The sequence below is a fragment of the Kryptolebias marmoratus genome, linkage group LG13 (assembly GCF_001649575.2).
Source record: "Kryptolebias marmoratus isolate JLee-2015 linkage group LG13, ASM164957v2, whole genome shotgun sequence".
Classification (NCBI taxonomy): Eukaryota; Metazoa; Chordata; class Actinopteri; order Cyprinodontiformes; family Rivulidae; genus Kryptolebias; species Kryptolebias marmoratus.
In genome coordinates, this window is record NC_051442.1 from 13,351,365 (window position 1) to 13,365,402 (window position 14,038).

The 14,038-nt window shown below is 42.6% G+C and overlaps 2 protein-coding genes and 1 long non-coding RNA gene across 3 annotated transcripts; 1 reads left to right on the forward strand and 2 right to left on the reverse strand.

The window, feature by feature from the left end:
- Positions 1 to 525: 525 nt before the first annotated feature.
- On the reverse strand, positions 526 to 4,453 carry si:ch211-244c8.4 (APC membrane recruitment protein 2). Its single transcript, XM_017418176.3, has one exon. The coding sequence runs from the start codon at positions 4,282 to 4,284 to the stop codon at positions 1,447 to 1,449; it is 2,838 nt and encodes a 945-aa protein (XP_017273665.1). The 5' UTR covers positions 4,285 to 4,453; the 3' UTR covers positions 526 to 1,446.
- Positions 4,454 to 5,089: 636 nt separating this feature from the next.
- On the reverse strand, positions 5,090 to 12,311 carry LOC108237017 (organic solute transporter subunit alpha-like). The gene is made up of 8 exons (XM_017418177.3): positions 11,104 to 12,311; positions 10,817 to 10,968; positions 10,160 to 10,233; positions 8,823 to 8,981; positions 8,539 to 8,650; positions 8,311 to 8,457; positions 6,790 to 6,895; positions 5,090 to 6,669 (listed from the first exon to the last, which is right to left on the reverse strand). The coding sequence occupies exons 1-8, from the start codon at positions 11,195 to 11,197 to the stop codon at positions 6,521 to 6,523; spliced, it is 993 nt and encodes a 330-aa protein (XP_017273666.1). The 5' UTR covers positions 11,198 to 12,311; the 3' UTR covers positions 5,090 to 6,520.
- A 609-nt stretch (positions 12,312 to 12,920) lies between these two features.
- On the forward strand, positions 12,921 to 13,804 carry LOC119617590. The gene is made up of 2 exons (XR_005233924.1): positions 12,921 to 13,053; positions 13,170 to 13,804. It is a non-coding gene; the product is annotated as an uncharacterized LOC119617590 (long non-coding RNA).
- The last annotated feature ends 234 nt before the right edge of the window (positions 13,805 to 14,038 follow it).

A 14,038-nucleotide genomic window follows, 5' to 3' on the forward strand; every position in this document is an offset into this window, starting at 1 on the left:
TTCTTCACTTAAACGTTTCTCAACGTCGCCCCGTGACTAAGATCAGCCCCCCGGTGCCCGATGTGAGCTTTTCACTTTCGCTATTTGTAGGTGTTAGAGTTGCTTTTTTTTGCACGGCTTAGTCTTTGTGCAACGTTATAGATAATCTGATGAGTTATTAAAGCCTGTTCTGTTGGAATAATTACAGGCTTCTTTGTATCTGCAGCGATATTGAGTGGTTATCTGAAGCAAACGTGTTATTCAGCAGATCCATTTTACTCCAAGAATAGCTGTGACACACATTCCCAAAACCCTTTTGCTGATAATAAGGTATGCATGTAAAGCGCTTTCCCTCGAAGCCGATTGGCTGAACTCAGCTGACATTCAGACGCTCACTATTCAGGTCAGAGAGCTTGGACTGCGAAGGATGCTGGAATAGAGCCTAGAGTGTGTAAATGGTGAGTAATACAGAGCCCAGTTCTGTTTGCAGAGCGAAGCAGTAAAGAAAACAGGATATAATGGATGACTTAAAGCTCATTCTAATTACTGATGCTGTTTTATTGAATACATAAGAAACAGAACAACACTGATGCATCTCTACACGGAGGGTTTTGTTCTCATCTGAGTATAATTGATATTAAGATAAACATGTGCCAGTGTACGAGCTGGAGATCCCGTCTCACCACTCCAAGGTCCGCGGCGCCATTCGTAATGGCCTCAGTCCATTTCAGCGGAAAGAGTTTTTTTTTCTTCCATTCCACTTTCACGTCATCCGTTCGATGAACAGTTCACAGTGAGATGTTATAATGTTACATATGAGCAGGCGCTGTACAGTCTAATATCTTGTGCAAAAACAATTAATGGCACGTTTTCTGCTACATAGATCCATCGACAGGTGTGGAATGTAAATTTGGTTGATGCGTTAAATCGTACAGGTCCCGTGGTTCATCTCCTGGCATAAATAAAAGGTGAGGGGATTTATCGAGAGACTAGCTGGAAGAATAAAAAAACAACAACAACAACAAAAGGACTGAAAGGTTCCTACAAAAAAGCAAGAGGTAACAAAAGTTAAAAGTTACAGTAGAAAAGACTGAAAAAAATTCAGCGAGTCTGTAGGAAAAGCACCTCTAAGTAGGCACTCCCTCAGTGTTTGAATGTGCGTATGAGCGCATTTACAGCCATCCTTTGATCTTGCTCATCGTCTCTTACTGATACTGCGAAGGGGCCGACCTTCGAACCTTTCCTGAGTTCACGTCCGCTTGGCTCAGCACCAAAGAGCCGGGCTGTCGCCTGCAGCTCCCTGCAGAGATGTTTTGTGCTTACGGGCTCCTTTGCTCCTTGCTTGTTGTGTGGTGAAGCCAAGAAATGACAGAAGTACAGCAGAGAAATGTGAATTTAAAAAAGGGTGGTGTAAAAACAAAGTAGAAATCCTTGATCGGCATCATTAACTGCTTCGGTCCGTTGTTTTTATTTTCTCATCTGGTTGGTGCCACCTGTAGCGGCTGGTTTATTCCCAGCCCTGCGGACAGGAACTTTGGACACGGGGATCTTCGTTCGCGGGGGTTCTTTAGTCTGAGAGCTCTGGGGCTGAGCGCCGTGTTTCACGGGGATCTTTGAGTCACGTGCTGAACTCGTGAGGCTTTTTGGCTGTTGAAGCGGCTGACTCTCCTCCTGGGTGTGTTTTGAGGTGGGTGCGTTTGCTTCAGCTGCACTAATTTTATCTTTGCTCCCCGCATCATGCGAGTTGAAACCGGGCCTTTCTTCTTGCTCCGGCGTAGGTGGGTCCCTGCTCGATTCATCGGCGCCGTGTTGGCTCTCCCGGACAGGGAGCTTGCCCACTCTTCCACCTCCAACGACAGGTATTTTACTGAGCCCTGATGCTTTTGATTGTGGTGGCTTCTTTTCTTTTGAGGGCCCATGGAGGCTTGTTTGTGGCTCATTGTGCAGTTCTTTTGTTTTTGAAAGCACAGCTTGGTTTCCCTGTCCACCTGTGCCGTCTGGGCTGGTCGGCTGCTGATGCACCGATGCCTGTCCTGGCCCCTTCACCTTAGCAGAGGCTGGAGTCTCACTCAGCCGAGATAGAGGAGGGTAGGGAGGAGAAGCTGCACGGCAAGGGGCAGAGGGAGGTGCGGGATGGGTTTTAGGCTGAGAAATTGGGATCTGAGCAAAGGCAGGAGGGGCTTTAGATACAGAAATTGGAACCTCAGTGGGGGAAGATGGGGCTTTAGATGAAGAAACCTGCAATTTAATGAGAGCAGATGGATCTTTAGATACAGAAAGTGGGACTTCAGCAGGAGTGGGGTAGGCTTTAGCTTGAGAAACTTCCACTTGAGTCGGAGCAGGAAGTTCCTTAGATACAGAGGTTTGCATTTGAGCCGGAGCAGGAGAAACTCCAGAGGCAGAGATTTTGAGCTGACCCAGAGCAGTTGGTGGTTGAGACGCTGTCGAAGCAGCCTGAGTGTTGGGAGAAGGAGCTGCTGTGTAAGGAGGGGGCATCTTATCTAAAGAGACTGGTGTTGTAGTGGGTTTAGTCACGGGAGGAATTTTATCTGAAGACGTTGAGGAGCTGGGTTGGGCTTTAGTGGCTGTGGAGGTTGATGAAGGGCCAGGAGCTGAAACGGTGACAAACGAGGGAGGGGTTTTATTCAAGTCCAGATGGGTGGAGGTGAGGGAAGGCTTGGAAATGGCTGTGGGTACAAAGGTCGTGGTTGTAGCTGCTGTAGAAACAGTTGTCACCTTTGACAGATTAACTGATGCAGAAGGAGGGGGCTTAGTTGTGGCCGCACATGGTGTTGTGATCGGCCCCGTGGCTGTGGATTCTCCTGCAGCCAACATTTGGGAAGTCTGGTTAAAGGTTGACTTTTCTACGCTCGAAACGCAAACTGTATCTGACTTAACAGGTGGAGGCTGGGCATAGACGTTGGAAAACCCCTGGGTTACAGGTGGAGGTTTAGCAGACACAGCAGGTGAAACAGGTGTAGGACTGGGTTTACTTACTGAGGCAGTGCTTTGGGGAGGCGATGCGGTCTCTGAAGTCAGTTTGCTTGGACAAATGAAAGGAGCCTTGTTCGTCGTGGACAGTGTGTTGGCAGGAACAGTGGGAGAAGATGTGAAGCTAGAAGTGGAGTAGATTGTCTTTGAAGCAAACGACGTTAGCGGAGCTGAAACGGCTGTTGACGCTGCAGGTGTAGTTGAGGGTTTGGTTGTATCTTGGATGCTGATGAAAGAGTCGAGGCCTGAACTCAGTTTGACTGAGTGTGAGGTCAAAGTGGAAGGTTTGGCGAATGTCGTGAAGGTAGTGACAGAGGAGACGGCCGCAGATGAGGGTTTCTCTGGAGCAGCCATGCTGATGGTCGTAAAAGCCGGCGGAGAGGAGGCGGGTTTAGAGAGGAAGGACGTTGGAGTAACACCAGAACTGAATGCGCTGCTAGCTTTGCCCCACTCTGCTTCCACGTCAGCCATGATGTCACCCCCTGTGATTGAGTCAAAGGTCAGGAGAGAAGAGATGTCCGCCAGCAAGGAGCTCAGGCTGGTATCGCCGGGTACCAGCGGTGGATCCGAGGTGGGCGAATGTGCCGCATGCTCTTTTGTTCTACTCGCGTTTCCTGTCGTCTCCTGGGAAGGTGAGGACTCTGATGGAGACATCTCTCCACTCCTGTTGGCTGTGGAGCTCTGGATGGGGTCACTGCTGTCTGTATCGGGGCTGTTCAGAGAGCGCGGTTGGCATTTTGGTGTCAGGGTCAGGTCCTCTTTGATGATTTCCACACTGTTAGCCCGGGAGGACATCAGAAGTGGGCTTGGAGGGGCTTCCTCCTTGTCGTCTTTGTCTTTCGACCGGAGCTTAACGCTACTGAAGAGGCCCTTCAGCCCACGGCGCTGTCGACCCGCTGGCTGGGACACGGTGTGGACTCGGCGGTCCCCCACTCCCCTTCTGCCGCCTCTGAGCAGTGAAAGGAAGCTGAGGGACTTGGCGGAGCTGGCTGAAGAGATGGAGGTGCGAGCTGGGGCGGAAGCCAGAACGCCATCTTCTCCGAGCATGTCGTCCTCTGCCTGCTCCTTTTCTGCTTGTCCCTCCTCCTGTCCATTTTCCTTTCCTGGCTCAGGATGTGCTGCGGGAGTCTCTGATAATCCGTCCAGTGTTTTGCTGCTTATAACAGGTGACTTGTTGTTTCCGTCCCCTTTGCTTCGGATAGAAAATATGTTACCTGGCTTGCGTTTGCCAAACAGCTTGAATCCCTTTCTGATTTTTCCACTTGGCTGGGATTCATTAGGCGGGGGGTCCGTGTTTTCTGTCTGTACATCCATCGTCCCTTTAATTCCAGCCTTTTTCTGTATCCTTCAGTGACTTGCTGCAGTTATTAGTGCCCGTCTCGTGGATGGAGGATTAATATCCAGAGCGTTTATCCCCGTGTGCCGCCTCTCTCTGCTGCTCGCGGTGGGTTTCCTTTATCAGTTGCTTGTATTCCTCCCTCTGTCTATCTTTCCCATCCAGCCTTTTCTCCTCTATTTCTCCCTTGAAAGCCCCTCCCCTTTGCCTCATTTTTATTTTTTTCTTCATCTGGCTGCTCTCCCTGGTTGCCGTAGCAACTGAGGAGCTCAGCAGCTTTCGTCACCGTTGCAGAGCCAGGGGCTGTCATCAGCCTGCTCCGACCACAGGCTTCTCGTCCTCTCCGTCTGATAACTGTGTTTACATAAACAGCACAACAAACGCTCCATTAACGGCTCCACAGTTTGACTTCCGAATGATCTCGCTTTATATAAACATCTCAGCCAGGTTAGTAGAACAGTTTTGTATTCATTGCGCATAAGCTGGTTTTTTTATTTATTTTTTAACAGGACACAATAAAATATTATATTGCAGTGATTCACACAAAGAAGTATTTTTTTTAAATACTAAAGTTCATAGATAATTACCATATTGCCTCTAAATGTATTATTTTTCACTTTTTTTGTCTTTTCCCTTATTGTTCTGCATCTAACTTTAAATAAAAACACAACATTAAACAAACAAAAAACAATAAATGTTGATTAAAATATAAATAAAAGCAACCAAACTTAAATATCATCTTTAAAATACATTCAGACTCATAGTAATGAAGAAGCAAAGCTGTAAGAACAGTTTATATATACATAAAAAGGGATTTGTTTGTTTAAATGATCAGGTTAATAAAAGGAATTTGAGGGTGGAACATGTGTGGCCTCTTGTGGTTGTGTCGAGAACAGCGTGTGGACCAAAAAGGAGAAAGAAAAAAACAGACGTGGTCTCAAAATAAAGCTGCAGTCTCATCCACATCGGTCTGTGTAAGTGGGTCAGCAATGTCTGAACGAATCTGGCTATTTCCATGGCTTGTGTTCATGATGGAGTCAGAGACTGGAAATGTTAGAAAGAGCTTATTTCTTGTAGGCATAAAAACCTACTTCAGTGTAGAGCAGAGAGCAGATGCTTTAATTTGGGATCTTGGGAAAATCTGCAGAAAATAAATAAACTTTACAACTAATTGCCAATAGCACATTTAGCCCCAGCTTTTAGAAAGAAACAAAAGCTTAAGACATAAAGGAATAGAAAATAATACAATGATTGACAAGGCTCTTTGTGAAACGGCTTATTAGCTAAGTCTGTAAACGTCAGCCAGGAGTTAAGGTCACGAGTTTTTAAAAGTTTTATTTGTGGGTGCAAAACTGGAAAGTTTGGGAACCTCTGCTCTGGAGGAGTATCCTGCTTATATACTGTATGTGGTGAGGTTATACATGCAACCTGTAAACTACACAACTGAGAGCAATACTTATAAAAAGAAACAGAACACTTTATCAGAACTTTTCCAAATTTAATACAGACAAAAAACCGACATCCTTTTAGGTCGCACTTCATCACTGACATTTCTCTTTCTGACACACACTTACACACACGGTCAAAAATAAATAGGTGTCTGATGACACTTTGTGACGCGAATGAAAACCACTCTTCTGTGTGATCTGGATATTGTTCGTAGATTTTTCTCAGCGCCTCGAGAGTTTCGTTACGGGAAGTGAAACACTGTGTGAGGCGCGGACTTCTGGCCCAGCAGCTCCTCCTGCTAAACTACAACATGTTGTTCAGGTTTATTGTTTGGCGTTTGCTTTAAGCAAATGGAAATCTGTTCAGTAATGTGCTACAGATGCGTTGTGGCCTTTAGAAAGAAGTAAACTGTTTCCTGTCTGTACAAAGCCAGGCAAACTGACAGGGGCTTTAAACCGACTGCACAGCAATAAAAAATACATTAATTTTGAAATCTTTGCTGGTGTAATGTAAACAAGTAAATATCTATTTCTATGGGCTGTTCCAGAGTCTAATGTAAATCTCTTTTTTTTTCCTTTTTGTTACCTCATAGTATTATTTCATAAAAAATAAGGAACACAACAAAAATGTTGCAAGTTGCCTAAGGAGAACTGGAATAAATAAAGAGAAGTAAGAGGTAAAATGTCATTATTTGAAAATTTCCTGACTTACATAACCCCCTAAATATCTATTACAGAAAGAGTCCTTGTTTTGTTTGGATTCTTTTTAAACATCGTGCTCCACCAGAGCAGCCGTATTGTTCTGCTTGCTGTCCTGCTCCTCAGAGGGGAGCGCATCATACGTCCGATGGTACAGAAACCGAGTGACCAGGCCGATGATGAACATCTCCATGATCATCATCTGCTGACTTAACACTGCGGGACAGACACACAGAACAGAGAACAAAAAGGAGGTGTTGGGTCATTTTCAGCGCACACATCAACAGTAAAGATGCTAAAACAAACAAACAAAAAAGCTTCTGAGATGCTTCTTACTGGATGCACGAGCCTGAGAGGAGAGAGGAGGGGCGCAGGCGATGGTTCCATCTAAGGCCAGGATGTTGATGATGGACGTCTGCAGCTGACTCAACACAAGTATCAGCTGAGAAGAAAACAACTGAGCAGATAAGCAGCGTGCATACTGTTATAGATTCCTGCAAAAATGTCTTGAATCGACCTTCGTTTGTTTCAGTTCTGCTTCCAAGGATCCAAATATTGTTGTATTTTTTTTTTAAAGTGGCTTTAAAAAAAGGGATCCAGTTCTAAGCTAGAGAAATTACATCTTCAACAATGCAGTGTGAATGCTGACTGGCTTTGCTGAAATTTGCTTAAGGCAGAAAAAAAGCTAAAAGATGCAAAATGATGCACAATAGCTGAAAATAGCTAAAGGTTAGCAAGCACTTAAGAGTAGCAAAAGGCTAGCTAAAAGCGGCATATTGGTAGCTAAAAGCTAAAAGGAGCATAAGAAGACAAAAATAGAGCAAGTATGTGGAAGTACATTTTAAAAAGAACAATGTTTTAAAGGAATTAAGGAGATCTCAATGTAATTCTATGGGGAATTTTATTTTAAATAAAGTTAAATATTTATATATATATATATATATATATATATATATTTATATATATATATATATATATATATATAGTATAAAGGTTCAAAACCAAAAATTTAAATATATAAGTTGATATATGAATTGTTAAAATAGCACAAAGTATGCGGAAGTAGTTAGTTGTATGTTAAATGTACGGAAAAATAACAAATAAAACAGAAAAAAATAGATTTTTAGCTTGTAACTAACTACAGTACAAGTTAGTAAGTTGTTAACAACTAACTTTGTTATTAGCAGCTTGTCACAAGAACAATCTTTTCTGATTTTATTAGCTGTATTTATGAAAAATTACAGAGATAAGGCAGTTTTATAAATAAAGTATTATAGTAGCAACAAGGGGATTCTTATAGAGCTGTTTGTTGCGACCAGTCAACAATCGGCTGAAGGATGATGCATCACTCAGGTCAGGTTTTATTTTTTATTTTTCTACTTCTTAACGAGATGACTTTCAGATAGCGTTCATCTGTTTTAGATCATTTTTCAGCTCGACTCTTTTTGGGCTCCACTTGTTGTTTTTCCTCACTGATCCCTGCCCTGTCATGGTCAGGTACAAAAAACTGGACAGAAAATAAGTGGAAAAGCAGCCAAAGTAAAAGAAAAAGAAAAAAAAGATAGCCCGGAGAAGTATAGATCAGGACCACTTTAAAAGATTACAAGGAAATCTGTCTGCTTGGAAATGAAACAAGGAAATCCGAGGAGGTTTCGAACCTTTGCACACTTTTATCTGTAAAACTTGTGACGTTCGGGCTGCCTATGTTTCATTTTACCTGTAATGTATTTACAACACCCCAAGGAATCTGATCATTTATTTTTTCAGGTGAAGCCATTTCTCCTAAAATGGCAGCTGAAGTTTATGTTGTATCTTTTACCAGCACACACAGAAAGCTGAAATGACTTGTCGACTCACCTGGTACATGGCATACTTGGGTACGATGCTGAGGCTGCGTAGGAACCTGTTGGTGTTCATGAAGACGATGGCCACAGGCCAAAGGGAGATGATGGTGAGGACGCCGATGAATGGGTTAAGCCAAATGGCTGCTCCAGTGATCTCTAACTAAAAAGAAAAATGAAAGTTTGTTACGTCTGTGTCCTTTTCAGTACTGCTGGTTTAAAAATAAGCATTTCAAACACTTACATCTGAGAGGTCAAAGTTCCCGTTCGTCCACAGCACTACAGCGAGGACAGAGAGCGCTGTTTTTAGGATCGCATACTGCAGAGCGCCCAACTTCAACAGGAATAACATCCATCTGAATATTTTACAAGCCAAGCAGACACCAGCATTAGTGTGCAGCCAGGACAGAAAGAGTAAAGAGTGGGACATTGTTTAAAAAGTCTAAGTTTATTGGCATCAAAGAAGACAGTTTTCAGCTCTTAAAGGTAGAACAGTGAGAAACTGGAAAGTATTTGGATCAAGGGTACCGTGACATGGGAACGTGGGGTAAACAGGGGCAGCAGCAGCAGCAGGGTCCCGTGTTGATCCTGAAGGGTTTACCGGAGAACCGGTGCAGAAAAGCACTGCTGCCTCCCAGCTCCTCGATCAACAGAACCAAGACCTTATAAACCACAACTGCAAAATAACTGCACACAGGAAGAGGCCGTTAGAAAACAACGGCAATGATAAAATAATAAATATATCTGAAAACGATCAACCTATGACATGAAGGGAAACTCTTTACATTAATAAAACCAGATCAAGAGTCAGCGCTGTGCATAGATCAATCTACATAAAAGGAAGGAATATAATATTTTCTGCATTTTATTTACATTGAGTAAAAGTCAATAAATCCCATTAAGTTGAGTGATTTTAAATACATTTGGACAGGCAAATATTTAAATTTAAGGAGACAGAATCAAATAAAACAAAGTAAGATTTCTCTTTTTTATTATTTACGTGATGTGGGTGCTTTAAATACCCCGATCAGTCACACCTAAACTGCAAGTAGAGTTTGTGAAACTAAAATTAAAATCAAAAAAGATTCAAACTAGGATAAACAACATTGTGACAGAACAATATCACGAGCCCCTCAAATATGCTGCAGCTTAAGAACTGTGTGCAGAAGAGAGATAAATCTGTGAACAAACTGAGGCTAAAAACCTGGTAGATCATTATGGAGAAACCCTACAAAAAGTAGACACGCTGCCTTCTGAGACACATGACAGCAAAACTTCATGAAGTAATATTTCTGTCATACTCAAAACTTTATATATAAAACTGTATATACAAAATAATATTGTTATCAAAGAAGAAAAAAAGAAAATCTCTCGGTTTTTTTTTGTTCAGCGTCAGTTTTCATAGAATCAGATGTTTTTCTTTTCCTGTTTAGCTTCTGTGTAATGATTCATCAAGGAGTTAAATCATGCTATGACTTTTCTGAAGTCAATACAAAAGGTATTCTAAATATTTCGACAAAATAATAAATCCGTTTTACAAAATGACTTGTGTACGGAAGCAGACAGGCTAAACAACACATCAGGTTTTGTTTACTAGTCTCATTCACAAGGAAACCTTAGGGGGCGGGGGATAACGTGAAATAGAAAAACTGAGGTTGTTGTTGGGTAAAGGATTAAAAAGAAACAGCAGGAGATAACAGAAGACATCAAAAATATTTAGGTTCTATCTTAATAAAAAGCAATTTATCTTCATTAATCCCAGTCAGGAATATAAGCGGCTGACTCATCATGTCTTGTCGTTTTAGGTTTGGAGAAAACACCTTGGTTGTGCATCGTTTTAGATGTCGCGAAGAAATAAAACTTACCAGTTAGACGCCATATCTGTGATCATGACCGCCCGAGGAATCCACATCCCAAAACAGGCCATGGTGCTGATTGCCTGACGCACAGAAATGCAACATGTAGTACAGGCAGTGCTGTGAAACTACAGCTCAGATCTTTTAAAACGGGAGGTCTGTTGAAAGGTTGTGATCAAATAACATCTTACTTGTTCTAGAGAGCTTATTGAATGGCCTCATATTTGAGATAAAGAGTCATTTGGACCTCACGACCATCCGAGCAGGACCAAGATTGCTGCCGTCTTAAAACTCCAATTTGATTTTTTAAAACATCGTGGCAGTTCACGTGAAGACTGTTTTATAAACCTTTACGGCACCGTCAGTTCTACGTTACGCAGCTGAATTTGTTGATTTCCAAGCACAAACAGCAACAACAGCAGCCAGGTGGAACACGTCCCGCTGCCATATTTGAATACTTAAAACCCGTGTAATGCAAAACTGACAGAGAAGTCAAATGTTCCTAAAACAGTGTTTGCATGAACTGCTGTCTCGTCTGCATTCAAACTGGCTATTAGCTCATCGGTCCGGTCAAAATTCTCCCAAGTTAAGGCCATTCGAAGAGCTATCTACAATATGCTTTCTGATGGATGCAACTCAATCGGTCTTGTACCCCTGAATGCTTACTGGTGCAGCACCGCTTATCCAAATGATGGTGCTCTTCTTGGGATAGGGCATCTTTTTATAAACAAACCAACACTGCTCCAGGTACAGCAGCAGGGTCAGGCAGGACATGGATGTGAGCATGGCGTAGAGGCAAACTCCGAACACATCGAGCTCTGATCATTCAGGGGGAGAGAGGGAACAAAGATAGTATCAGTCCGTCGTGATTTTCAAGCTCGTGGACAAAGACAGAGTTCAGGTCATTGGTTCAGACTGGTTGATAAGAAAGGAGGATAATGTGGGTCGCTTACGTTTTATCATGTCCATGGCCAGAGGAGGTTCCTGTAAACAAGCTGGGTCGATGGTGCCGTTGAGGGATTCCTCCATGGCGCGCAGGTCTTCCATTTGAAACGGCCCCCGGCAGACTCTGGTTTCTAAAAGAATCAGGCAGCAAAGTCCGAGTCGTAATCGCAGGAGTCGCGCTCCTTCCCCTTCGCCTTGCCAGGAGGTTGTGGTGACAAACCGAACCGCCCTTTAGACTTAAAGGTGACTGTGATGGAGTGAAGGTGGGGTGACAGTTGCTCCTGCTTATTCATTCACAGACTTAAATCGTAGTAATTAGAGAAGCATCACAGTAAGGGCTTTCTTTTTTCTTTTAAAGGGTGAGACAGGGAGTTGGACTTTAGCAGGGTGTGGCGATTCTTTTCCGGAAAATATTAAAAGGAGTAAAAAGATGGAAAAGTGCTTCGAGCTTGAGCCGTGAGCTACATCCTCTCCAGTTTTGTTGTCAGCTTGGGTTAAGTTTATTTAAATCAAGAAAGGTCAGTAGAAGGAGCAACACGCTGACACGGATGGCAAATTATCCAGTCAACAATCAGAGAAAGTAATGTTTTCCCCTCGAACACGGTTCATGTGGAGCTTACAAACAGCGTGGGAGCTGATCATTGTAAAATTTTTTGGGTAATCTGTAATCTGAGTACTGCAACTCCCCTTTCCTTCTGAACGTGTTGTAAACATAATTGCACTAAATGACATGAAGGTCATTCAACTCTCCTGGCTATCAAGTCTTATCCTGTTCCCAGCTCACCGCCTCGCTTGCGCCAAAGGAAAACGTCAGCTCGACTCCCTTGAAGGAGCAGAGTCGTTTGAACCCTGTAAATATTTACCTGTGCTCAGTTTATTCACCTTTTCTTATTAGCAGTGACCTCCCAAAGACCCGAGTGTCAGAGAGATCCTGCGGGATTAATATTTTACCCGCTGTAGGTAGCTCTTTGCAGGACCTCAAGTTTGAAGAAAGACGGTGTCCTTCGAAGCGACCGACGAGCTCAAGGCCAGTCCGAGCGGGGCCAAGACCAGAGTGGATCGCCGCCATCTTAGAAATTTCACCGCCGATCACACAAATGCCACTTCAGAAGCCTTTACCCCATCATAACACCACATTACGTGATTATTTACAGAACACAGAGTTAGATATGTGTTGCACTTCTGATGCATCGTGGTGCAGTTTCAGCAGGATTATCATTTTTTCTAACCTTATAACGTGAAATTGCTCAGAGTTATCTACGACAGGTAAGATACTAATGGGTTATAACATTTCTACAGGACTCCACTTCAAAAGATCTTAATGCTTTAAGAAAGCACATTCTCCAGATTTAGAATTTCTGCTCATGTTTTCTTAGAAAGGACTTTTTTTTCTTACAGCATATGTTTTATTGAAGAACTGCCAAGCTTGTGGTCTCTTCATACCTGTAAGTGCAGCTTTGATTTAAGCTACATCCTGATGCCAAACAGGCACTACATATCAATATGTTGGAGGTAAAATGATGACTTTGAAGAACGAGATGGTACGTAAGTATCTGGGCAAAGAATAGTAACACTTAAATGTTGAAAAGTTACCAAAGTTCTTCACCAAAGTTAACCGTCATGTCCACTTTTTTCTGCATCAGACATGATTAGGATATAAAAGAGACGTTAAATAGTAAAGATTACTGATCTATGTAAAATAAATATAAATGGTCTCATATTCTCAATAAAACCCACTAAAATCCAACATAAATGATTTGGGATTTTGTAGTGAGTTGGCATTTAATAACCAAAATCATTTATTAAAAAAAGAGACGTCAAGACCCAAAACCCAAAAGGAATAACAGATTTGATCTCAAACATTTTTCCCCTCTGTTTTCCGTCAACTTCTCCTTACAGTTACAACACAAAACACGAAGAAGAGAGCAGCTGTTCCTCCGTTTCCGTTCGTAGCCCCGGTGAGTTCAAACATTTCATTCGACTGATAAAAACTGAGCCGTCTGGCTGTGATAATCTGAAAGAGGATGAATGTAATCCGCAGTTTTTACAGATTGTTTTTTTTGTTGTGTGACAGCCTTTCTCTCACACCACATCAAATTGGGGTTTCAAGATGAAAAATGACAGCTGGTAAGTTTCTTTCATTGCTTTTATTGTTACAGATTAATCAGTATTTTTCAGCATCAACAGTTTTCTCGTAAAAAGCAGTTATTCACAGACTTAATTCCAGCTGAAGCCGTCTATTTGTGCATTTACTTCAGTCAGTGAAGTATTGAAGTGCTATACATACATTCACATCAGCTATCAGTCATACGTACACACAGATAAATTAATTAAAAGAAAAAAAACCCACCAAGGTCACTGAAATAACTTATAACTTCACCAGAATTATGTTAAATATGTTAGACTCAGGTGTGTCCTGTAATCAGCGTCACAGGTGTCTCCAGTCCTGTCATCAGTCAGACTGACTGCTTTAAGGGTGACAAGTAGTCACAGGGCAGTGTGGTATCATGGTGTGTACCACACTGAACATGGAGGACAGAAAGCTGAGGACAGATTTGTCTCAGGAGCTTAGAAAGAAACTGACTAAGCAGCAGCTTAAAGGTAAAGACTATAAGACCGTCTCCAAGCAGCTGGACGTTCCTGAGACTCCAGCTGCAGATTCTTCAGAAGGTTAAGGTCCACAGGACTGGAGACAACCTCTCAGGATGTGGACACAAGAGGAAAACTAATGACAAACAGAAGAGATGGATAATTTAACTGGCAACCAAAGAGCCCAGAACAACTTCCAGAGAGATTAGAGGTGAACTCCAAGGTCAAAGTTCATCAGTGTCAGATCGTACCATCCGTCGCTGTTTGAGCCAAAGTGGACGTAATGAAGACGACCGAGGAGGACATCAAATCAGAAGAAAGCCAGACTGGAATTTATCAAACTACATACAGTAT